General features: G+C 38.2%; 1 protein-coding gene across 7 annotated transcripts; it reads left to right on the top strand.

Annotated features, from left to right (window-relative positions):
- Positions 1-12,345: 12,345 nt before the first annotated feature.
- On the top strand, positions 12,346-24,836 carry slco4a1 (solute carrier organic anion transporter family, member 4A1). 7 transcript variants are annotated; one of them, XM_087780890.1, is made up of 12 exons: positions 12,346-12,414; positions 15,499-16,400; positions 16,987-17,077; positions 17,155-17,276; positions 18,761-18,872; positions 19,131-19,285; positions 19,349-19,559; positions 21,305-21,467; positions 22,471-22,646; positions 22,704-22,768; positions 22,841-22,989; positions 23,912-24,836. In XM_087780890.1, exons 2-12 carry the CDS (start codon positions 15,605-15,607, stop codon positions 24,083-24,085), a joined length of 2,214 nt encoding a protein of 737 aa, XP_087637016.1. In that variant the 5' UTR covers positions 12,346-12,414; positions 15,499-15,604; the 3' UTR covers positions 24,086-24,836. The 7 variants fall into 7 exon arrangements, with proteins under 7 accessions (XP_087637016.1, XP_087637014.1, XP_087637012.1 ...); XM_087780888.1 differs by having other exon boundaries at positions 12,381-12,450; XM_087780886.1 differs by lacking the exon at positions 12,346-12,414 and adding an exon at positions 12,677-12,799.
- Positions 24,837-26,601: the final 1,765 nt, after the last annotated feature.

Consider the following 26,601-nt stretch of genomic DNA (forward strand, 5'->3'; position numbering starts at 1 on the left):
CAGATTTGTGCATGGTGTCACACTGATTAGTGCTTCGTCTTGATACAAAAGTACTGGGTACATACTGGTATCAGATCAAACCATACAAACTCCTATATCCTTGCTGGGTTTGTGTGTTCTCCCTGTGGTTAACTTATCTGTTGATAAGTCTGAGTCTCTGTGTGCTGCTTCGAGAGAAAGGCGACCTGTTCAGGGTGTTCCCCACCCTATGTAGCTGGGACAATTTACCGACCCTGATATAGGAATCAGCGGTAGAGTCTGACTTAAAGGGTCAGTTCACCCCAACTCAAACTTCCATCATTGTATACTCGTCGATGTCGACGAAGGTTTGAGATTATCTTCCAGAGCGCACACAGTCTACTGTCTACACTTGTGATATCAGTGTTGGTGATGTTTACCCGAAGTACTTCTGGTTAATATCGCTTGTTATTCTTTGAAACTTCTGCCACAAACGAAGGTAATAAAACGTATTTCTTTTTTTTTTTCTGTGAAGGTTTCGATACAAGATGGACGTTACACACAAGCAACATGGAGGTATTTGGATGTTTTTAAGCTTCTTTTTGGAGGAAGTTTGTGCACTGCGCGCTTGATTCATTCAAATGGATTTATACAGTATGTTTGCCTACAACTCCAAAAAAAAGGTTTACTCTGAAAATAATCCCAAATCTTAGTCAAGATGAGGGTGAGTGGAAAATGAGTTACATTTTGAAATTTAGGTGAACTATCACTTTAAACATATGCTTGAACTCGGCTTTCGCCTGATGTTTGCCGGGTATTTTATATGAATATTTTTCATTATTTTAACAAAGGTATTTCAAATAATCTGTTCATCGGTTTCCTGGTTGACAGAAGGAAGGGTTGGTATTGTAATTCATTTATTTATTTATGTTGTTTTTGTTTTAAATATTTTTATTCTAATATTGTATTCTATTATTGTATTCTATTGTACAATTCTTTTTTTTCTGATAACTTATATTATCAAATAGTTTCACCAGTTGGATAGAAAGTGCTAAAAATTTACAAGACCAATTAAAGTCCACTTCAGGCTATGACTATTGTTTTCAACAAGAGCAACAACACAGAAGAGATAAAGTTTCCAGCAGTTAAGACCTCAAGTTCAGATGCAAAAGTTGGAAACAACCCTCGCTGTCCTTGGAAAATCCATTCTAATAGTCCCAATTAACAACATTCATTTCATTATCTCTCCTTCCCGCTTCTGTTTTACTCTTCCCTTAATTTGATGAGCAAATTTTCCATCTCTATTTTCTCTCTCCTTCACCCTCCAGAGAACCTCAGTATCCCTCCATCACTCCGGTGTGTCCCTGGTGTCTTGTGCTTGAGTTGAGTGAGCGATCAGTCCTCAGTGCCGCGTAGCTCCATCTGAAGCTGCCATCAGCAGGACAATTAGGTCAGTAAATAAAGATAATGTACGCCAGCCGGGGTCCTTAACTACTTCACTGCAATTATCAGCCCTGATGGGTGGGAAACGCCTGAGTAGGATCAGGCAGCAGTTGAGAAGTGCAGTTTAAAATGTGTATTTTTTTTTGTATTTAGGACATGAATTAAAGTGTATTAAATGTTTTAAAATTCTTAAAGTGATCAATTGGAAGATGCTTTTCAGCCCCATTATAGATTTCATTGGCTTGCGTTTGTTGTGTTGCAGTTAGGTGGGAAGAACAAAGCACAACTTGACTGAGCGATAAACACAAAGATTTAATCCTGCGACTGTTGGTTCCTGCAGAGAAATACAGTCAGACTCGGTTCACAATCCTGACTGAAAAATAACTCAGCCTCGTCCAAGTTGCCTCAACCCTTCAGCTGTGATGTGGTTCCTCTTGCTCTGAGTTGTGTTGAGGAGAGAAGCTGGAGATCACTGAGGTGGAGACAAGAGGAATCGATGAGGACTTGAATTGAAGAATCAGAGTCTATCACTCTTGTTTCCCTTTTTTTTTCCTGCCAGAGTGTAGAAACCAGGAGCGTCCCACAATTATCTGATCTGTTACTGAGCTGGACCTTGATGTGCGTTTCAATAATATGTTTGAGAACTAAAACATGTGGATGCACAAAGAACGAGGACATAATGATATTGAGAGCAGTTAGAATGTCCACGAGTCCACTCACACGCACAAAAGTGTAGAATCCATCAGATTCCAGGACACAAATTGGCATCTTCTCTATCCGAGTCTGTTTTGCACTGAAACGGATACTACGTGTTTTATGTTCTTTTATTATATTGTGATTTTTCCTTCATCACATGTTAGTCATACACATCCCTTTCTTTAACAACACAAGTTAGAAATAAAGTGCCACATCCGGTTTTAAAAAGTGAAGCCAATGCAAAAATGCAAAAAGATGGAGTGGTCACTTAAGGTCTGACAAGCTTAGCCTTAACTTACATGTTTCATTCCCTGAGTCTGGCTAAACCTGAAGAATGCATTTCCAAGATGGCCTCACTCTGATTTGAATGCACACTTAATGAAAAGATAATTATTTAAATGTAAAATTGTGCTTGTAAAACCATCCTGAAAAAGGAATAATAAATACAAGTTTAAAGAAAATAAACTTATAGAAATCAGACATTGATGTTCAACCAAAATTCAACAGAATTTTAAAAATATAAATAACCTGAACAGAAATGATGATACCCCCTTGAAAAGACTGAACAAAATAAGGTAAGGTAAGGTAAGGTAAAACTTTATTGATCCCTCAGGAGGTCTCCTTTGGGAAATTGTTTTTTTCCAACAGCCAATTAATACAGCAATTTAAAAAAAAAAAAAAAAAATGAAAATAAAATAAGAACAAGAACATAAAGAGAAAGAACAAGATGACACAAGCTAAGTCTAAAGATAAAGACAAAGAACATAGATCAAAGAAAAACCACAAAGACAAAGGATACAAAGACTAACATAGAACAGAACATGCAGATATTTTGACCATAAATGTGACCATAGAAGCAATTTCAATCAGGGCGTGTCCTTCAATTAGCATCACAGGTGTCTTCTTATCTGTTCGTCGGCCTATTTATAGTGTTACAAGTAACCAAAGTTGTGTATCACAGTAAACACGGATCAGACAAGGCTAAGGAAGGAGCTGGAAAGAGGACGATTTTAGACAAGCATGGTAAAGGAAAGGGCTAAGACATCTCCAAGCTTGATGTTCCTGTGACAAAATGTGCACATACTCATAAATCTAAGATGCACAGGACTGAGGATAACCTATGTTTACTTGTGTGCGCAGGAGTAAAATTTCTGATGAAAACAACGAGATGATTACAATGTACGATAAAGATTCTAAAGGTGAACTCCAAGGTCAAGGAATGTCAGTGTTAGATCGCATCATCAAATCACATCATAAAAATGAGGACTGGAAGTTTCATGTTGACAAGCAAAAGGCTTCCGTGAGAATGTCCTATGGACAGACGAGTCTAGAGTGAAACTTTTGGCATGGCCCATCTGCCTAATTCACAAAAACACAAAAATGAAGCAAATCCGGAAAAGGTCGCTGTCCTTATCAGGAAACATAGATGCAGCTTTATAAAGCTCTGGGGCTGTTTTGCTGTATCTGGCTCAGGCTGTCTTGAATCTGCGCAGGGTTCCATTCAATCTCAAGACTATCAAGGTATTTAAAAGAAAAATTGTTCTGTCCAGCGTCAGAAAGTTTGGTCTCAGTCACAGGTCATACATCTTACACCAGGACAATGATCCAAAACACACGGCTAAACAAAACAGTAAATGGCTAAGATCCAAGAACCTTATACTATTCTAAAGTGGCCGTTGTGAGCTCTGATCTAAATCCTACATCTGTGGAAGGAGCTGAAACTAAATGTGTGCGAGAAAACATTAATTTAAGTTTTCTGTTGAACCACAAAAAGAAATGCCTGATTTGTATTAATAGTATCTAGTAGAGGCAAAATTATTATTTTACTCATTAAAACTTTTGTCAGTTATTTCACAAAGGGTTTTCTTTCAAAAAAACAGGTGTAACAACATTTTTCAGTAAGTTACGTTGCTTTTTACACGTGAAGAAAATGTAAAATAATCCATCTTAGTGCATAAAATGAGTTAAATGAGGGAAAACCTTCACTGACAGACTTAAAGTCTCCCTGACATTTGCACACCACGCATCGCCAAGAGATACCAGCGAAGCCATCTGTCCTTTTAATGAAGCGCCGAGCGACCAATCTGCTTCCTTCTGATCTGAATTGATGAGCCAATACAATAAAAAGTTATAGCACGATAATGTACAGTTTCTTGTGCTCATATCAGGTCAAGTGTCTCATTAGAACTCAACGCTGAGACTTTACATCAGAAACCAAACAGGTTATGAGCCTATAGTTGTCAGTGGCTCCCTTGATGTCAGGAAACAATATATTTAATGAGCCTGAGACCTCCAGGCCAGACAATCATTTTGTAGCTCAGGCTGTGCATCTATAAATACATAGCATAGAATCATCAAACCCTCTGGTCACCACTGTGGTTGGTCTTTGCCTCTCACACGTGAACAGTCGTGCTGTGTTAAGAGGGCGTCTACGCTACAGTCAGCGATGACTGTGTTTAGAGTCCCCACGTGGAACGCTATCTTTCTTCATCAACCTCATGTTGTGTGGTCGTCGATGACCTGCAGAGGTTTCACTGCTTCGTTTCCATCTGTCTTCTTTAACACCGACCCTTGACAGTGTGTGATACCTAATATCAGGACTGTAAGTCAACATAGTCAGTGGGTTTCTTGTCTGCTAAAGTAAAATCTACTACACATTTGAACATGAAATTATACCTTCTTTTTACTATTATTGGTTAAATTAAAGTTTGTGGAAAATCTCAATGGCCACCATAGTAAGTCTGCTGGGCAATGATGTCATTAGTTGAAGGGACTAAATATATAATTTATTGAATATTGTTTTGATTGTTTAAGCGCTTTGTGACCCTGGTCTGGAAAAGCGCTATATAAATAAAAATTACTTACTTACTTACTTACATTTGACTGTATTTATACAGCCCTGAGGTCAAGAGGAGAACAGGTTTGATAGCTAAAAAGTATATTATATAGTATATAAGTATATTTATTATTGTATAAACTATAAATTCAATTTTCTTAAGTTATTGTTTTCAGACTTTTTTCTATATTTACTTTGCCCTTAAATTGAATAGTTGTTGCCCCTAGAGTAAATGTTGAGATTATATTTCTAAAAAAATATATAAAAAATATATTTTCTATCAGTTCTAATTATACGAAAGGTTTATTTTTTACTTCCCTTCATATCTTGGCTATTCGCTCATCTCTTTTGGCTTGAAGGACAAATAATGTGAGGAATTTAGATTGCCCACCCTGATATAGAACAAGCCAACAGCTCATCATAGACATTCAAAGGACAATAGCCACATCGGACCAATATCGTATCGAGAAGATGAAACTTAAATTGATGATGGTCGAGTAGATCTTGGCCGAGAACCCTCTTGAACTTTTTCTCACAATGGTCCCCAACTGAGAATGTGGTGGTACATTTAACCTTGATGCAGCCAAAACTGGCTCCTGTCCAGTCTCTGTAAATGTTGGAGTCATTAGAAAAATCTGCTGGAATTAGCCTCAAAAAGCTTTTCAGTCACACTGTAAAACCTTATCCATCCTGAATCCCTGAAAATGTTCACAAAATTGCCGTTGTGTTTTATTAGTTTTAAGGAAAGCGGTAATTCTTCCAAATGCTAAACATTCACAAAGCATTTTTTCATAAACCTTTGGTATCTGACCATTTTGAATATTCTGCTAAAATATCTTAAGGTTTCACATTGTGCCAGCATGCAAGCTCTTGTAGCAGCCCTGAGTCACTTTGTTTTCTACCTCAGTAGGTTCATACTGAGGGTCGTTTTCACCAAAGGCTAAAACCTCAGCTTCCTCTTTTTTCCTCTAACTCAAAATTACACTCAAAAGCAGTCAAAGTGTGCTGTGAACTCGTGTTGAGAGAAGCTACCAGCCTCCATCGAAAATGAGTAGTCAGCGCTTTTAGCATGAGGGCCACGGAAATTTAAATACAATGTAATATCTCCTTTCTAGTCAATCAAATTCTTCAGAATAAAATCTCTAGAGTCAATTATTTGAGAATATAATTGTAATGTTTAAACAAAAAGAAAAAAGAAAAGATGTAGCTTTCAGTTTGAGGTTAAAACAATGTTTTTTGTGGCTAATACCAGAAATATAAACAGTAAAATAATAAAAAAAATTAAAAATAATCACGTAAAACTAGTACTGAGGAATGGTTCGAAGCCTAGGCTTTTTTTTTTTAACCCATCTTTATTTCCAACAACTTTTGATTACCTTATTATGGCACTCCTGGCATTCCCTTACAATGGACCATTAAAAATTGAAAATATAAACTACTTACTTATGTAAAACGTGAATAATATGCATCGTTTGTCTTAATCCTGACTCTTTGTGATCAATTTCATTCATATCATATCTTTTTTTAATCTTGTTTCCAGGCATTACCCACTGCCGGTTGTTGTCCAGGCACAATTGAGCAGTTCCTCCTCCATCCCCCCGCAGCGTAATCTCTTGATTTGTGGGATTGACCCCTCTTAATGCAAGGAACTAGAATCGCTGTGACAGCACCTCTGAATGGATTTTCAATGCACCTGCTCTGATAAGATTGAGCCTCAGCACCTCCACCTTACATTACACCACAACACTAAATGATGTTAAAGAATGAGAACCTGATCAGAGTCTTCACGATGTGATCGTACAGTCAGACTATCAGGCCATTTTACGCGACTAATTCCACCTATTTTTCTTGCCCTCCGTCAGCTTCTTTGTCTCTTTAGTCTGCTGCTTCTGATCAATGTCTCCTCAGTTTGTCTCTGTGGACTCGTTGTCATTAGAAGTGGGTTGCCAGACCTCACAGCATCTGACTATAAAGCCTGTTAAACCGCTGATCCATCAGTCTGATATGTGGCTGTCAAGCAGCTTACATTTTACGTTAGTGTCTCGCTGAGGGAGCACATGTCAGGTGCACTCTCGCAAGATCAACCCCATCCTTTATTGTCCTACTTTGGTTGATATTAGAGTCGCCAAAGAATCTGGTCTGATTTCCAGCTTGTCTTGGCCTCGGTGGAGGAGGAGCGTCAGAGAAAGTCCCACCGTTTATGCAGGAGAGCAGAGGGTGCAGACAGCAGAGTTAAGTAAGGACGAAGGGGCAACATTTGGGTTTAGGCGAGGCAAGGGGAACTTTAACTTAGAATAGATGAAGTCAGGATAAGTGGATTTTTTTCTACTGTATGTTTCTTAAAAGCACAAAACAACAACAAACATTCTTAGGTGGCGCAGTGATGAGCACAACCACCTCTCAGAAAGGAGGTTACAGGTCTTCTGTGTGGAGTTTCTAGGTTCTCCCCATTTTGCGTGGGTTTACTCCGCTTTCCTCCCACAGTCCAAAAGCACTCTGTCAACACACCCACAATTGAACACTTTCTTTTTTTTTTTGCAAAACTTTGAATATTTAGGACCCTTAAAGACAGTGAATAGAAGATAGCCAAAAAACAAATCTTCTTTTTTTTTGTTGTTGTTGTCCTGAGGCAACAAAAGCTTAATCGCTGTGCTTCTGTTCAAGGTACAATTCCCCGAGTGACGCGAGTGTCGTTGTCCGCCCCAGATCAATGCAAACGGCAGATCAGTCGCCTCCAGTTGACACTCAAGAAGAGTAGCAGCGATTGGAGCGGCCCGAGCAGATGCAACCCCCTGACCAGTAAAAGTAATAGCTTTTTAATTACAAAGAACAAGGAGAAATCATTGGAGATTTACTAAGGGACACTGACTACACAATACTCCCTCCTGCTACACAATCACCACCGTTCTCTACTTTAGTTTTAGTTTTAGGGCTTAAGCACATTTTCTAACGTAAATACTTAAATTAAAAGAGAGTTCAGTAATATTTAAAGTAATGATCACAAATACTTGTTAGGTGGCGCTCTAGGTTTATATTCTCAAGATGAAGATTATAATGTAATCACTGGTTGGTATTTTACGAATCCCAGATGAGTTTGATTGAGAAAAGCACATCAGTTTTAAAAGCTGGTTGACTAGACCCGGTAAGAAGTATATACCTGTATATAATAACTATATATACTGTTGCAGGTATATATATATATATATATTTAATATGTCTCGAAAAGCGCTATATAAATAAATATTACTTACTTACTTACTTACAACTGTCAATATAAATTACATAAAATGACTAAATAGCAATGAAAAATAAAATATAAAATGAATACAAATAAAATGTAAAATCTATATTTTCTTACACCCCTTGTAACAAACAAATGCGCGATGGTAAAGAACATTATGCTGAGACATTACTCTGATTATGAGCAATTCACCTTCTGCTTCTTTGTCTCTCCTTCACCCTCTGAAGATTTAACTCTCTGCTTTTGTCAGGTCAGTGTTGGCGTGGATGTGGAGCTGCTGCAGGTCCATGCAGGCGTGGAAACACCTCTCATTAATTCTGCAGAGAAAAGACTCGATTAGCAGCTCTGCTTACTGCTGAGGGCAGCCATTCCTCCAGCATTGATTTCTGCGGCCCATCCAGCCCTCACACACCGCCCGGGCCAGCTCAGCACACACTCGCTTCCCTGTTCACTGAATAATCGGAATATCATAATAAAGTCCATGATGAATGCTAACTAGACAGCGCCCCTCCATCTTTGATTAATGGAGACTGCGTACTGGTTCACAAAAAGTGAACCGCTCTCCTCGCTGCCCAGACCACAGATAACTATTAGTTGACTATTAATCATGCTTGACCAGGCAGCACGCACCCACAGAACAACCGGCTTATGGTGGATTTTTGAGGAACAATGAGACCCTCCGCCCATACAAACAGCAATAAAGGGGACGAGGGACGCAAGGTGATCTTGGGAAGAGGAGTTCACTGAATACACCCAAAAGGAATCTAGTTTCTTTCACCTTGGTCTTCTTTTGCTTTGTCATGGAGCAGCAGCAGCTCAGTGCTCAAGACCAAATAGTTGAACTCAGCAACACAGAGAAACAAATAGCATGGAAGAGAGTATGACTGAAATATTAGATTATTCAAAAAGGTTGGTTGAAGGGTTGGCTTGGGAGATATTTAACATTTTAGTTAATATACAGGGTTATAAAACTTCACTACAAACTTAATGGGGCTAATATTTTTTCATTTAACAAAGTTTATCTTTTTTATTTTATGTTATTTTAATTGCATTTTTGCTCATCAGGCTTTGATTGAAGTGACATGCTTTTAAAGGAAACCACAAATACAGGGGTGTTAAACTCAATCACGCTAGGGGCCAAAATCTTTTAGCAGTAAGTCGAGGGCCGATATATATTTTATATTTACCGAAAAGAAGTAGGAATCTGATTTTTATATCGTACAGCAATTTTTTATAAAAAAAAAAAAAAAAATCAAAATAAAATAAGAACAAGAGAAATAAAGAGAAAGAACACAATTACACAATCTAAGTCTAAAGATAAAGGCAAATAACATAGATCAAAGAAAAACAACAAAGACAAAGGATACAAAGACTAACATAGAACAGAACATCCAGATACTCTCACTCCAATCCTGCCCCCGAACTCAGAATCGTACAATTTAATAGCCCGAGGAGTGAATGAGTCCTTGAGTCTATTTGTTTTGCACCTGGGAAGGAGCATTCGTGCACTCATTCTGCTTCTCTGCTCACTGATGACAGTGTTCAGAGGATGACTGTCATCATCCATGATGGACACTAGTTTGTTCAATGATCTCCTCTCAGCAACTGTCACCAGTGAGTCCAGCTTCATTCCAACCACAGAGCCAGTCCTCCTGATCAACCTGTCCAACCTGTTGACACTCCTCTTGGATACATTCCCACCCCAACACACCACAGCAATAGAACAGGTGGTGGCCACCACAGACTGGTAGAACATGCAGAGGAGCTTCTTGCAGATATTAAATGATCGAAGCCTCCTCAGAAAGTACAGTCTACTCTGAACTTTCTTATACACATGGTCTGTGTTGCAGCACCAGTCCAGTTTACTGTCCAGCCACACGCCGAGGTACTTATAGTTGTCAACTATCTCCACCTCGTCGCCTCTGATGGACACTGGACGTGGCTTTGTCCTGGACGACCCAAAGTCCAAGACCAGCTCCTTGGTCTTTGAGGTGTTCAGCTGCAAGTGGTTCCTCTCACTCCAGTCCACAAAGTCACGTATCAGACTCCTATACTCGTCTTCGCTGCTGTCCCTGATGCATCCAACAATGGCAGCGTCGTCAGCATACTTCTGGACGAGACCCAGCTCTGAGTTCTAGCAGAAGTCTGAAGTGTAGATGGTGAAGAGGAGAGGGGCCAGTACTGTCCCCTGAGGTGCTTCTGTACTGCACACCACAGTGTCAGACGTGATGTCCTTCAGCCTGACATACTGTGGTCGATCAGTAAAATAATCCGTAATCCAGGAAACCAGACCAGGGTCCACATGCATCCGTGTCAGTTTGTCCTGCAGCAGAGTGGGCTGGATGGTGTTGAAGGCACTAGAAAAGTCCAGGAACAGGATCCTCACTGAACCGCTTCCTTTATCCAGGTGGGAGTAGGTCCGATGCAGGAGGTGAAGGATGGCATCTTCCACACCAACTGCTGGCCGGTAGGAAAACTGCAGCGGGGCTTGCGCGTGCTGGACTTGTGGCCTAAAATGTTTGAGGTCCAGCCGCTCCAGTGTCTTATTAGTTATTAGTTAGTTATTATCCTGCTGATCAATATTGTGGAAATATTGTTTACAAAATTTTTACTTTATCTTGGCCACATTTTATCCACAGTTATTATAGGTTTTAAGACGCCAATGTGAACAGTAAAACATCACACAATATTTTCAACAAATCTTCCTAAGCCTGTGATTCACCTCACAGGTGAAGATGCTGATTGGTCTGCATGATTGCTGCCCAGGTGTGCTTAAGGCTGTTTGAATCAACTTACTTACCTGTAGACGAACACACATTTCATACAAACCTCATTTACTAATATCCACCAAAAGAGGGCGGTGTTTTTACATCTATTGTAAGAGAACATCTACAAAATTATCTCAAAATAAATAATAACACGAATAATGTCAAAATATCTTGCTTTAAATGAATGCATTGAAATGCTCGGTAAATATATCCTGGACAACATTGACCTCTAGAGGAGGGAAAGTTGTACTTGGACGTATACAACTTGAAGATAATTGAACGTCTTAGATTATAAAACTCGACTACACTTTTTAAACCTGCCTGCCATGATCGGCAATAAAAAATAAATAAAAATAAACTAATAAATACAACTCTTCCTTGTGGCAATGCAACTTAAAAATTCTTCAAGCAATAAATCCACAATATTAAAGAATATGTCCCTTTAATATGTATTAAAAAAATAGTTAGTTTTCCCGTACATCCTTCAAATTATTGTATTTTAATCAAATAACTAGTCCTTACTTACTTACTGCTGGGCTAATGCAGTTTTGCGAGGCATTACCGTTATTTTGAAAGGTCAATAGGGGGCGCTCCCGGTTTATAAATGAGAAGGGGTCTTGCTGTTCCTATATTTTATTCCAAGTAAACATTAATTTATAAAATGTTGGTATTCACTGATAAAATGTGAATAATAATCATATTATTACATCAGGGATCATCATTTAACCATTGTTGTTTTTTTAATAAGAATTATTTGATGGTATTAGCCTAAATACCTTTCACTTTTTTTCTTTTTAATGAAAATAAGCACAGTGTTATAACTAAAACATAGATTTAAAAAAATAAAGTTACGATAATTTACTTACGTATATGTAGTGTAGACCAAACTGTATTTATTTGGCACTCATAAAAGGTCAGAGATCATGAAGAAATGAACTAGTCTCTAAATATGACTACAGAGTACTTGTTTAAGGAATTTCTTCCATCCGCTTTTGTCATTTTTGTAGGTATTCTTGATATTCAGGTGAATGTAAATAACACATTGTGAGGGAAAAAGTGCTTCAAAAATGTTCTATAAATTACAATAAAATGATAACTTTAACATATTACGCTTGCTTTTATTATTATTATTTTATTATTCTAACTTTTGCTCCTGTATTTCTCGTTGATGGCCCCTCAAACAGCAACTGTATAGATGTGGCCCCTAAGAAAATGTAATTGCCCATATCTGCTGTAACAGGTGAACTAGGTGGCGCTGTTAACGCCTCTTCAGTTTGTATTTCTAACTGAACAAATGTAACTTGTGTCACTTCTATCGTATCTTAGTGTGCAAAGTGTAGACTCTCAAGACAACAAGTCCTTGGACCCGGATCGTGTTGGTGGCACTAACCACTCTCCCTACAACCACACAGCGCAACCGCGTCCCGGGTGATCCAGTCGAGGATCATCATCTCTCAGTGACATCACTCCAGGTGAGACTCCATGGATCCATGGGAGCGTGTTCTGAGGTAAGAAGCGTGTGTTGTGATGCATGATGAGCAGCCTCAGCATCAGCATCATACACAGCTCCGTCACCGTCTTTATCCCGCGCGTGTCCAACCCTTAGACATAAACAAGCGCGTGCACACGATGATCCCCATCAGATGCAGGACCGGGTGCAGCCCCTCGCTTTTTCTTGTCTCTGTCGTTGTTAGTCAGTATCAACCGCAGATCGCACGTTTCCTGTTCTGTCAAAAGGTGACACCAATGTTATGCAGACGTCTTTGTTCCTCCACGAACACACGCGTCGAGAGACACAGTCGGCAGGGGTTCCCCCGCACGCACGCGCCCACTGCACCTCACACCGAGGGATTGAAGGTGCGACTCCATTTACGAATTTGTTTTTATTTATTTTCTTTAGATTCGACTGACACTGAAACATGTTGTTAGCTATCTGCTAGCAGGACAACAGTTTGCTAGCTTAAATTCATGCTAGTTCTTGCCATTGTTCACAGATGTAAGTATTTCCTTGAGCTCCTGTTTCACTTGCTAGCACCGGTTCTAACGCTACAATAGCAAAGCATTTAGCCCTATTTGCCAATTCATTAGCATTCTTCCAATAAAGCCTAAATATTAATTCATTCTTAATTAAAAAAAGACATTGTTTTTTTATTGAAATCCAGCAGTAAGTGTCAAGTTAAATGATGTGCTCCAGTTTTAAGTTCCAGAAGTAACAGTTCAGGGAATGACATCATCATCCAGTGTTCATATCACAAGATCAAAACGTTACATATTTTATGTTTACAGAGAACTTAAACCCTTTGATTGTGCAAAAATGTAAATATTAGAGTGTTTAAAATGCATAAGACAGAATAAAAAACACAATGATAATCACAAAGGATTCCGGCTTTTCCTTGATTTTCTGGAACTCCTGTTGTGTTATCAGTTTTATCTTTATTATTAAAGGGTCGTACTGTGAGAGTCATGACTGTTTATAATTTTAACCTTATTTCTGGAGATTTGGATTAAAAAAATAAAAAGGCAAAATGTTATGTAGTGCGGCTTTAAGACACAGTCCAACCCTCAACTGCAGAGTGAAAGATGAACTAATGTTTAAAGGCAGAACCTGTTGCATTGGATGATGTCATAAAGCCCATCACTAAAGTCCTTTAAAGCGACTTAATTCACATTGCACTGTTATATCTTCTGTACTCTCCACATGAACAGTAAGTCAACTTGGTAGGACGATTCAAGTCTGGAAGAGGTATATTTGTATCCCTTCTGTAGTTTCGGATCATTATTGTTTTGTTATTTTTAGACAGAATTCATTCATGGATTTAATGTTATTATTTCCCAAATATTGTTTTTCTGTGTTTATGTTTTCCCAGGCAGCAGTTTAGGGAAAATACTTTTATGTTTCAGAAGCCTTTTGTTTATCAAGTGACAGGAAAGAGGTCGACATCCAAAACAAAACATGTTTGTGCTGTCGAGATAAAGCGCTCGACTGAGATATTAAAACTACTTGCTGTGACGGCCCTTTGAAGGTATAAATGAAAAGGTTATAAGTAGAGTGAGATAAGAGGTGAACATGGTGGGAACTTTTCTCTTTGGTTCTGAGTAATAAGAAGGTGAAGAAGGTGCAGAGAGTAGGAGGAAGTGAAGGGTTGAACTCATTTCAACTTTCTTTCTTCCAACTGATCATCACCTTATTTGAAACGGATTGCGCCAAACTACATAATACATATTAGTCATCTTAACTAAGACATCTGAATACATCTTAATTAATTATTCTGTTCAATATTTAACTTTAACTAATAAATGTTGTCCACTGGGGCTGTTTTTTTTGCTCCATTCTTCACCTAGAGTTGTGGTTGACTATTATTTGCCTCTCTGTCCAGCCTTGAAATGTTTTGTGCGTTCATATCCACAGTTTATTGACGCCATTGTATGCTTGTTTAATTTTCCCCTCTGATGATCACCAACATAATAATCAGCACTTTCCTGTAAGACGCTTTAGAAGGCGGGCTTAGCGACCTATGAGGTGTGTTTCCATTTAAACTTGTGTCTGACACCAACACATGCCAGAATGACAGACACACTGTAGGAGCAAAGAAGGTAGGATGCTGAACTCTTTTTTAAGGTCAGGTTGTAAGCTTTGAAAAATAATACTTCTTAATGTATAAGTAAATGGATCTGCCTAAAAATGATGTATTCCTTGTACATTGTAGTTTCCTTTTCACTTTCTGTGTCCTTAAATTTTAAAATAATGCGCAGAAATTCAATGAATAATTACAATATCAATGCTAGTACTAAATCCACTACGAGCCTCAAGGTTGGGAAAAATATAAAAATGGTTTATACAAGAAGACATTCAGCATGTGTGGTCCTAAGCTGCTGCTTAGTAATCCTGGTGAGATGATCATTCTCAAGATTTTTAAATAGTTTGTCATAAAACTAGTTTTGTTTGCGGTGCAAACAATGAAAGTTGCCTTTTGTTACAGGTAAGAGAAGAGAAGCCACTTTTATTTGTAAATGATGTTTGAGATGTCTCGGAGGTATTTGTTCAATCCTTCTTCCTACAGTTCACGTTAACTTGCTGCTGGTAGTAGGACTGGAAATGCTCGTTTCCGCTATTGACGGAATTTTAAATGCAAACTAGCTTTAAAAAACTAAGCAATGGATTGAGAAATCTTTTAGTGTTTATAGACACTTAACAAGCAGCTAAACCTAATTTTAAGCATGTTAGTAGGAAAAGCATTTTTAATCTTCTATTTTATAATAAATTACTTGTGTATGATACAATTTTTAAATTACATTAATAGGATTTTTTTTAAGTTAACTAGTCGTGTTCAGGGAGTTGTTATATTGGACCTTAACTAGCATTTTTATCAAGTAGCTCAATTAGCCACTATACTATTTGGTGTAAACATGTTCATTAAGCATTAAACATATAATCACAAATAATCTGATTGAAATACTTCATCCAACAAATCTTTGATATTTATGGCTAAGTAACTACTTTTTAAAATCACGCCCAGACTAAAGTGTTTATGGCTGTCATTTGTATTTCTCTCCAGGATGCGGGTGTTTGAACAAATGACTACGAACATCTAAGATCATACAAGTCCAACAATCTTCTGCGTCTTCACAACCCTTTGATCTGGTATCCCCACTCAGGGGGGGATGCCAGGCTTACTTAATTCAGATGGCTCTTTCAGCTCCAAGCAAGAGCTCCTGGACCTCCAGGATTGTAGTTTTAGCAGAGGTCACTCGCAGGACTCCCCAAGTGATCTGGACTCCCAGACCAGTAGCCCCACTGGCTCAGGTACAAAAAGCCTCGACAGCCCTGAGAAACCTGGTGAAAACCAGCCTCCAGGAAACACAACGACTGTGGGACAAAATAAGCATCAGGAGCCATTTGCTCCCGATGAGCTGTGTGGTTGGGGCGCTTTTAAACCCAAATGCATTCAAGTTTTCAACAATCCTATGTGGGCACTGGTCTGTCTCTGTATGGCCTCCTTCCTCCAGGGGATGATCATCAATGGGTTCATCAACACAGTCGTGACTTCCATTGAGAAACGCTTTGACCTACCCAGCTATGAGGCCGGACTCATCGCTAGTTCTTACGACATCGCCGCCTGCATCTGCCTCGCTTTTGTCAGCTACTTCGGCGGGACTGGGCACAAACCACGTTGGCTGGGATGGGGGATGTTGGTCATGGCAACTGGTTCTCTGGTGTTTGCCTTGCCCCACTTTACAGCACCTGCCTACCATGTCAACCTTTCGGAACCAACGGGATTGTGTTCGGGGAGCAGTCACAGCCGTCAGTGCAAAGGCAACGACGGATCTTTGTCCAACTATCGTTTAGTTTTCATGTTGGGCCAGTTCCTGCACGGCATGGGCGCTACGCCTCTTTACACTCTTGGAGTCACATACCTCGACGAGAACGTCAAGTCCAACCACGCACCGGTTTATATCGGTAAGTCCAACCCACCATGATTGACCCTTAAGTTAGAAAGAGTTGTATGGGTTATTCCACAAAATCTTTTCTGTCTGATCCATTTGATGAACTTTATAAAAAAAGACATGTCTAATATTTCAGAGTCTGGAAAGTCTCCATGGATAAGAACCAGCATTTTTCAGTATTTTACCCGATTTGTTATCAACATGTAACACATAATGCTGATCAGACTTACAGAAAAATGAACAACACTTAACCAAATAACATAAAATGATGACATTTAAAAAATATGAATTCTGACTATTAAAATCCCTGTTATTTTAGGCATGAAAGTAACAACGCATTTTAGAAACAATTTGATTCGCTAGTGGCTATATAGGATACTATACAGACAGATATGTTAGTTTACATCATTTTAAAATATGTGTTAAAAAATCAATTGGAGACTATAACAAGGCAGAGGTCGGGTTGTACAATACAAAGCTACTTGTTATAAAACAATGCAGGCCTTTATTCTTGGAAGTCAGGAAAAAGGAGTTGCGAAAAGGGAAGTTCTACAGCTGCACAGCTGACACACCCTGACCTGTCTGCAATCTTTTCCTAGGAATCTTCTACACTGCAGCAATTTTGGGTCCAGCTGCCGGCTACCTGCTAGGTGGACACTTCCTCAACATATACACTAACATCAACACGTCGTAAGTCCACTCTGTGAATCGGAGAACACATTAGTGTCTCCCCGTTTAGATTAATGAAAGCGTTTGTGTCGCCCCAGGACAGAGATGACTCCGGAGAACCCTCTGTGGGTCGGTGCTTGGTGGATCGGCTTCCTATTGGGTGGGGGGGCAGCTGCACTGGTGTCATTTCCAATTCTGGGTTTTCCAAGACAGCTTCCAGGTAAACATATAAGATTACATGATGCAAATACTCTCAACAGATAATTCACTAGTCAGTGGTGTCAATTTAAAAATGAGAGAAAGCTCATTTTTTTTGTCCAAAATATTGAGTCTATAAGTCTTCAGGGGTGTGATTCCCGTTTGTCTTCTATGTTGATATACCTTGCATAAGCACATGAGTCAATATTACGCAACACATGAACATTTTTCATCATAACCTGAGTTTAGTCTGATCACTAGCTATGAAAATATTATTTGACTCATTTAGGTCGATCACATTTCATGGTTTAAGCAAGACGGTTCAAAACTTATTCTTATATATGCATTTACAATAAACATTAAAGTGTATGGAGGTCATCTTTCAGTTTTAAGAAACTACTTCTACTTTTAAATGACATCTTTGAATAAATCAATTTCAATAAGTAGTCTTTAAAAAAAAAAGCCAAGTCTTCAAATATTTTGTCTTACTTTAAAAAGCATAAATACAAAGAATCCAGAACTCTCGAAAAAAGTTAAAGTCTGGTATTTTGCAACCAAACTGAAAGAACTTGCGTAAAGATTCTACTCATTTGAGAAACAGGAACAAGAATGTGGTAAATAAGGAAACCAAAAATCTACCTTAAGTCGTTTAAAATGAGTATTTTAATTCATTTCTTATTTTATATAACATCTTTATTATTATTTTTACTCTTTTAACCATTGGAGCTCAATGGTCGTCATCTGAAGACATGTTCCTCAAAAATATCAGTCGCTTTTTTCGGATACCTTTACTTACTTACTTACCTACTTACTAGCTTACTTACTTGCATATTACACTGGCACTTTTACTGTAGAATCACTTAGAAGCTACTCAACCTTAGTGGTTTTAAATTGAAAAAAACAACGTTATTTATTACATAACAGTTGTCATGCTTTATTTCCTTTATTTCACATTGATCTCTCACTTTACTGTTTCTGTTGGCAAAATTGTGTTTTTTACCAATTTAAATAATGAGTAGATTGTAGCCAGTCTGCTAAGATTGTATTATATCGATTAGTCTCATCACAGCATTTACCTGAAACCCATTTCACAAATTAATTTCATCCAATTTAACTTTAAAAAAAGAAATATTTGTGTGTTGATCTTTTTGTGCTGGAGTTGTCAGGGTTAAAATAATTTGTAGTAACAGACTGTACATTGTTAGATCTGCTGAATGTTATAATACTTGTTTTTTTCATGTGTTTGTGACTTTATGAATGGTCCCTTTTTTTTATTACATATCAATATATTCTTCTGACACTATGGTCAATTAAAAAGAGAAAAAAAACAACCTAAAATTATGACCTTCTACTGTTTTTAGATTAGATAGATACCATAAATTCAAGATTAATTCGATAATTTAGTTACAAATCAAAATGGATTCATCCATAACATTTTTAATGTGGTGCTCCAGCAATCCTCGTTGCTAACTTCTCTTGTCTCATGTTGTGTTTTCTCCCTTGAAGGGTCTCAGGAGTACAAGGCGATGCGTGTTTCTGAAGCTCACCAGATTAAAGATGGGAGCCACATCCAAGCCTCCGACCCTCATTTTGGAAAAACTGTGAAGGACATGCCACGGTAAGTGCTTTGCAAGTTGGTCCGTGCGAGGTGAATCCACCTACACGGGAAAGATGAAAGAGTCATCGACGTGTGCATCGTGTGGGATTACTGAGATTATCAATCCATGATGTAAAATGATTATGTACGTTGTGTTTAGGTCCAGGAGTCAGCTGTGCTGTCTTTAAGAAGGTCCAGATTAGAGCAGTTTAACTCAAATATAAATGTTTGTTTGAATCAGAGCAGTTTTCATATTAAATAACTCAGTGCTATCTCTAGATCGGTGCTCCTGCTCCTCAAGAATACCACCTTCCTTTTCCTCTGCTTGGCCGGGGCCACCGAGGCCACCCTGCTGGCTGGCATGTCCACTTTTGGGGCAAAGTTTCTGGAATTCCAGTTCAGTCTGAGTGCATCAGAGGCAGCGATGTGGTTTGGTAAGAGACAGAGATGTGGCCTGCTTTATATCACTGTTGATGGATTTTTCATCTGGTTTTAAGGCATCATAGTGGTACCAGCAGGGGGCGGTGGGACCTTTCTCGGAGGCTACATCGTGAAAAAATTGAACTTGCGATGTCAGGGCATCATTCGCTTCTGCATGATCTGCATGGTGGTGAGTCTGCTCAGCATCTTCATCTTCTTCGTCCACTGTCCAAATGTACCCATGGCTGGAGTGACGGCACCGTACCCGACAGAAGCCAGCTTCAACAGGTGATTTTACTACTTTCATTTGTGCCTCCCTGTTTATCCATGTGTCTTACTCTGTTGATCAGTTATGCTTTAACTCATATTAACATTGTATTTGTTAAATATGATCCATGTTTAGTAACTTCTCTGTGAGAAACTTTCAGAGAGAAGCAATCACTCATTCACTGAAAAAAACGATATTAGGAAGTTCAGAGAGTATCACTCTCTGTGTGATGGTGTCACATCCTGTAGTTACGACCTTATTTGTATGTAGGCTATCTGTGGAAATAGTGGCCGGTTTTACATGTGTTTATCGAAAACCAACTGGATAAAAGGCGGAGTACTGTATATAAGTGTCGGTACACAATACAGTGGTGCATTTTTGTTGCATTCAAAAACACAATTTTAAATAGCTTATAATGTAATGTAACTGACAACTGATAAGCAAGTCTTGGACATTTTGCCTTCTACTGTATACAACTAGTTGAGACAATTATTCATCCTGTGGTATACTTGGAGCTTCCCAGCTTTAAATTGAATTCAAACACTTGACGGTATCGACCAAATGGCTCATTTTCCTCTTCATGTTTTAAGACTCGAACAAATAGCTATTGGCCAAAAATCCATTGGGAACCGGGACAGATTTCCTTGATCATTTACTGACAGGATTATGCAAAGCTTTGATTCATTAGTGATTTGTCGATCGGATCATTTCCAAGCTTTTGTAGGCTTAAATGTATCTGTGCTGGCCGCCCCAGCGCTAGAAGACTAGAACTGCAGTCTTGTAGAAACTCGAGGGGCCTCATGTACTAAGAAGTTCTTAGATCTTCTACTAGATATGTCCAGAAACTGAAATCCACAAGATGGCGCAGCTCCAAAATATTCGGATGTAGGAATCCGTGCACGACAAGTATTTAGGCACTTTTCCTTCGTACATCCCAAACAACGTAGAATTAATCGCAGACTTGTTCATCCCTTTCCACACCCTCATTTACATATTTAAATAATAATTAACCGTTTAAATTCGTTCATAAAACATTTCTGACATGGACCAAATACTTACTTTTAAATAGTGCAGACAAGCTGCAGTGTAAATTTTTATATTTTATATACACAGTTATTAACGCGAATACCTTATATACAGACGATCAGGGGCTTATTTAAAATCGTCTCAAAATGAGTTTAACAAGAATAAAACTGTTAATCAGTAACTTAAAGTGCATTGATGATGAAGATGAAGATGATCTGATCGTCTGAGTTTCATATAAATGTGTGACGCAACTGCAACACACATGCGGGTTCTTATTACATTTATAAAATAAAAACGTTTTTTGTAGAAATGACAAATGAACAAATCATGTGACAGTGTATTTATATAAGTGTGTTTTTCAAAGAGATCGCTCCAATCATGTGATCACACGGCTTCAGCTGCTTTCATTCTGCAACTTCATATTGATAAAACGTTGTTTCATAAAAGTCATCATGACTTATGTTGACTTGAAGCGTCAGATGCAAATCCTTTTGTTTATGTTATAAAAACAAGCTCAATTCCTTAAAACCTTTTACTGAATAGCATAAAATAGCAGATTAAAATAGTCATTATAAAATGATCAATGTTCTCTTAATAAATACAGATCATCTATTCGGTATACAAATTGACACAAAATAGTTAGTTTTTAGTAGAAAAAAATCACATGGCTATTAGGTGACGGTGATTAAAACAATTTTCTTGTTTTTAAAAAATATGTTGTTCTTTGTCTTGTTTTCAGCTCCAGAATCGAGGACAGCCTCATGGCCGGTTGTAACACTAACTGCAACTGCAGCAGAGAGCAGTACAGTCCGGTGTGTGGGGCGGACGGCGTGATGTACTACTCCGCCTGCCATGCCGGCTGCAGATCTATCAACTCCACTGACCCCTCCTCAGGCAACCAGGTGGATTATACACACTTTCTGTGCCATTGTGTGACATTTAACCTAACCTGACGTATATGAATGAACACATGACACTGAGATTATAGCATTAATCCAAGTATCAAGTAAATATTATGTTTGGTGAAAGTGAAAGTTATAAAGAAGGGAGAGAAATAACAACATATGTTCTTTTAGATTCTTAAATCTTGTTTTATTAGCTGAACATTTTTTGATTACATTTTAAATATTGGTTGATCGTAGTTGAAAATACTATAATTATACATGGATTGTTTATGTAAAACAAAATGTATACATTTAATAGATCAAATGTTTTAGGATACTATTCAAAATACCTTTAATGAATTTAATAAAAATGTAGGAAACATTTGAAATGTTTGTCATATGAAACAATTTCATGTATTTAGTCCAATCTTTTTTTTTTTTCTTAATGGGCATTTCTTTTTCGTAGTTAAGCACTGTTGTGCAAAGTCTTCATATTTTTTTTAAAGGTTTATTGAAATAAAGCTAAATAAGTTAATGCATTTTTTGTATATTACTGTTTTATTTACATGTCTTTAAATCAATAATTAGATATATTGTTTGTCAATAATAATAAATGTGTGTTTTTGATTCCAACAATAATGATATGCAGTTATTTATCAGGGTTGAATCCAGGCGAACCAGAGTTATAAAGAAACCAACAAATGTCTTTAAAAAGAAAAAAGAACAAAGCAGGCTGTTTTTCAAATGTAACGTTTGACCAACACTTACTTATTTATACTCTTTCTCGGAATTCAAGATACACTTTAGCAGGACCAAGTATCATTCTTTTATAAAAGATACATTTTACCAGGATTAAAAAAAAGAAACCCTACCTTGACATAGGTGAGCTTAAAAGAAAGCAGAACAATAGTAAATAAAAAGGGATATTTTTAAGGATTAAAAAAATGTATGTAACAATAAAATATTTGCAGTTTTAACAATTTAAGGTTAGTGACTCATGTCACATGTTGTGCTCTTGAAGGTCTTCACTGGATGCAGCTGCGTGGTCGGGAACATTTCCTGGGGCGATGAAGGATTTGCCCGCGCTGGAAAATGTAACAGCGTATGCGCTCACATGCCATACTTTCTGTTGCTCTTCTTCGTCACCATTTCATTCACCTTCCTCTGCAGCATCCCGGCGCTGACAGTGACGCTCAGGTACAACATCCGCAGACTCACTCGTCCGACGTCAATAACCTGAGTTGTGTTGTGTAGGTGTGTCACCGACAGCCAGAGATCCTTCGGGCTCGGGATCCAGTGGATCGTGGTGCGAGTGTTAGGTATCGTCTCCCAGATTCCTGTGATGTTAATTTAGGGCCGTGTTTACGACTGCGTGTCCTTCATCCTCACAGGCGGCATTCCGGGTCCAATCGCTTTCGGCTCCATGATTGATCGTTCCTGCCTGCTGTGGCAGATTCAGTGTAAGGAGAAAGGATCCTGCTACCTTTACCAGAACTCTGCCATGAGCCAGTATCTGCTGATAGTTGGAATCTTGTACAAGGTACTAAACACTCTTCATCTTCTGGTTGAAAATCATGTTATGTGTGGGAAAAAATGGAGAGTGACCCATTATTTTTGGATTAAATCTAATTGTGTGTATGTTTTGCTCACTCGCCACTAGAGGTCCTCCTTGTTAAACTAAAATGTGTCGCACAGCTTAAGAAACATGTTAAAGAAACGTGTTCTGTGGTGACGTGGAAAAAGCGAGTCCATCACTGAGGCCACTTGTCTGAAGTACAAGTCTCAACAATCAATGTGACTCCAGTGACTGTGTGCAATTTAAAAGTAAGTTTAAATGTTAAATTGGACGCTGTAAATACTTCTTTTTTTTGTAAACCCTCAAATCACTGTATAATGAGTAAATGTTACTTTTAATATAATGAAAATCTTATTTCGCTAGTTAAAGTTAAAGGAAAAATATCAGAATCTGAAACTTTTAATGCCAGGGTTGTAAACACAAGACGGTGCTTGTGTGCTGGCAGTACAGAATAAAAGAAAAACATTTTGACTTGATTATGTATTTATTTCATATTTTCTAATCTTTGACAATCCTGACCCAAGTGATGAACGTTCTAGCTATTTTTTAATGATGTTCTTCACTATGTAGCTTTGTCTGGAGAGTCTGTGAGTGTCATGTAAACCCCCAAAACTGACACAGTTCTTTTTTTAAATTAACTACTCTGATACTTTTTCAACCAGAAGATAAAACATTTACAACAAGAATGTTTATCTAATTTTGTACACTAAAGTTCATGCTGTATTTGGCAATGGCGCATAAGAGATTTTTACGTTGTTGCAGATACACTTCTGACACTCGGGGGGGCCAGAAACGTTGCCATAATATATAAATATATTCTGTTAATTTAAATTCTCTGTGGCCTCTCCTGAGTGATGCATTCTAAAATGTCTGCTTGCATTGACAGGCTTTGGGCCTGATTTTCTTCCTGCTGGCTAGCTTCTTCTACCATCCGCCGCCTGAGTCGCCCCAAAGCATCAGTAAAGAACGTGTTGTTAAGCAAGACGGGGACACCAATGAACTTCCTGTAAAGGATGACCTCGAAGACATGGTCATCACCAACCCACACGCCATTGAATGACGTCTACTGCTGTTGCTCTACAATCAGCCAACTGCCTATTTGTTTTACAACTGCCATATTCAAGATGTTTATTTAAGCAACACTTTATTTAAAGGTCCTTTAAGTCACATCCAAGCAAGTCACAAGCTTTTTCTTTGAGCTGCATTTTTGGAGCTGACTAAAAAAAGCACATTGTTAAATATTGACGACATTTTTATCCAATTTTGTCCTTTTTGAAAGGTTTTGAGTGCCAAGAAAGATTCACATATCAAGAAAAAATCCTCTAAAATATGAAGCTGTAATAGCACGTTCAGAAACCATGTTTAATGAAATCTAAGTCACATTTGTGTTAAAACAATATAAGATAATGTAATGAAAAGTTTAATGCACAATACAAATAAGACTTTTCTATAATATATCCCTAAAACTTTTCTTCTACCTTTTGGTGAGGACAGGCTGATCACCAATGAGAGTACAACATGAGAATTACATCTATTCGCTGATCAAGAAAAAAATGAGTTATTGTGTGTTTGTAAATCTTCCAAGTAAAGCCCCTGTTTTCATCAACACTTTCATTGCATCACCACAAACATCAAATGTGAAGACTTTTTGAAAATGTCGGTTTTGTACAAATTATACATGTTCATTCTTATTTGTGATTAAAAGTGCCTTTTTATAGAAGTTCCTTGACCATTAAAGGAATTGTGCTTGTATAAAAAAAAAAAACTTTTTGTATTGAAAAAATAATTTTATACTGTGTGGATAAAATGTTGGTTACAAAAACACCTGAGCAGAGTTTTGTTTTTTAATTAAAAGTTTACACACACACACACATGTATATCTATCTGTATGTCTGTGTGTGTATATACAGGTGCTGGTCATATTATTAGAATATCATGAAAAAGTTGATTTATTTCATTAATTCCATTTAGAAAGTCAAACCTGTAGAATGTATACATTCATTCCAAACAGACTGATACATTTCAAGTGTTTTTTGCCAAAAAGAAGATGATTATAGCTGACAACCAATGAAAACCCTAAATTCAACATCTCAGAAAATTAGAATATGGTGAAAAGGTCAGATATTGAAGACACCTGGTGCCACACTCTAATTTGCTAACTAACTCAAAACACCTGGAAAAGCCTTTAAATGGTCTCTCGTTTTGATTCTGTATGACACACAATCATGGGGAAGACTGCTGACTTGACAACTGTCCGAAAGAAGACCATTGATACTTTAAAGAAGGAGGGCAAGACACAAAAGGTCATTGCCAAAGAGGTTGGATGTTCCCAGAGCTCTGTGTCCAAGCACATTAATAGAGAGGCGAAGGGAAGAAAAAGATGTGGTAGAAAAGAGTGTACAAGCAAGAGGGATAAACGCGCCCTGGAGAGGATTGTCAAACAAAACCGATTCAAAAATGTGGGGGAGATCCACAAAGAGTGGACTGTAGCTGGAGTCAGTGCTTCAAGAAGCACCACGCACCAACGTATGCAAGATATGGGCTTCAGCTGTCGCATTCCTCGTGTAAAGCCACTCTTGAATAAGAGACAACGTCAAAAGCGTCTCGCCTGGGCTCAAGACAAAAAGGACTGGACTGCTGCTGAGTGGTCCAAAGTTATGTTTTCAGATGAAAGTCAATTTTGTATCTCCTTTGGAAATCAAGGTCCCAGAGTCTGGAGGAAGACAGGAGAGGCACAGAATCCACGTTGCCTGAAGTCCAGTGTAAAATTTCCACAGTCAGTAATGGTCTGGGGTGCCATGTCATCTGCTGGTGTTGGTCCACTGTGTTTCCTGAGGTCCAGGGTCAATGCAGCAGTCTACCAGGACGTTTTAGAACACTTTATGCTGCCTGCCGCGGACCAACTTTATGGAGGTGAAGATTTCATTTTCCAACATGACTTGGCACCTGCACACAGTGCCAAATCTACCAGTGCCTGGTTTAAGGACCATGGTATCCCTGTTCTTGATTGGCCTGCAAACTCACCTGACCTTAACCCCATAGAAAACCTATGGGGTATTGTGAAGCGGAAGATGCAAGATGCCAGACCCAACAATGCTGAAGAGCTGAAGGCCACTATTAAAGCAACCTGGGCTCTCATAACACCTTAGGAGTGCAACAGACTGGTCGACTCCATGCCACGCCGTATTGCTGCAGCAATTCAGGCAAAAGGAGCTGCAACTAAGTATTGATTGCCGTACATGCTGAAACTTTCCATGTTCATACTTTTCAGTTGGCCCAATTTCTAAAAAATCATTTTTTGTACTAGTCGTAACTAATATTCTAATTTTCTGAGATACTGAATTTGGGATTTTCAGTAATTGTCAGTACTAATCATCCAAATTAAAAGAAATAAACATTTCAAATATATCACTCTGTGTGTAAGGAATTGATATAATATGCAAGTTTCACGTTCTGAATATAATTACTGAAATAAATCAACTTTTTCATGATATTCTAATAATTTGACCAGCACCTGTATGTATATATAAAATGATGTGGGTCTGACCCACGGATAATCACAGTCTTCTTTGGTAA

Source organism: Callionymus lyra, chromosome 19 (assembly GCF_982586985.1).
Source record: "Callionymus lyra chromosome 19, fCalLyr1.hap1.1, whole genome shotgun sequence".
NCBI lineage: Eukaryota > Metazoa > Chordata > Actinopteri > Syngnathiformes > Callionymidae > Callionymus > Callionymus lyra.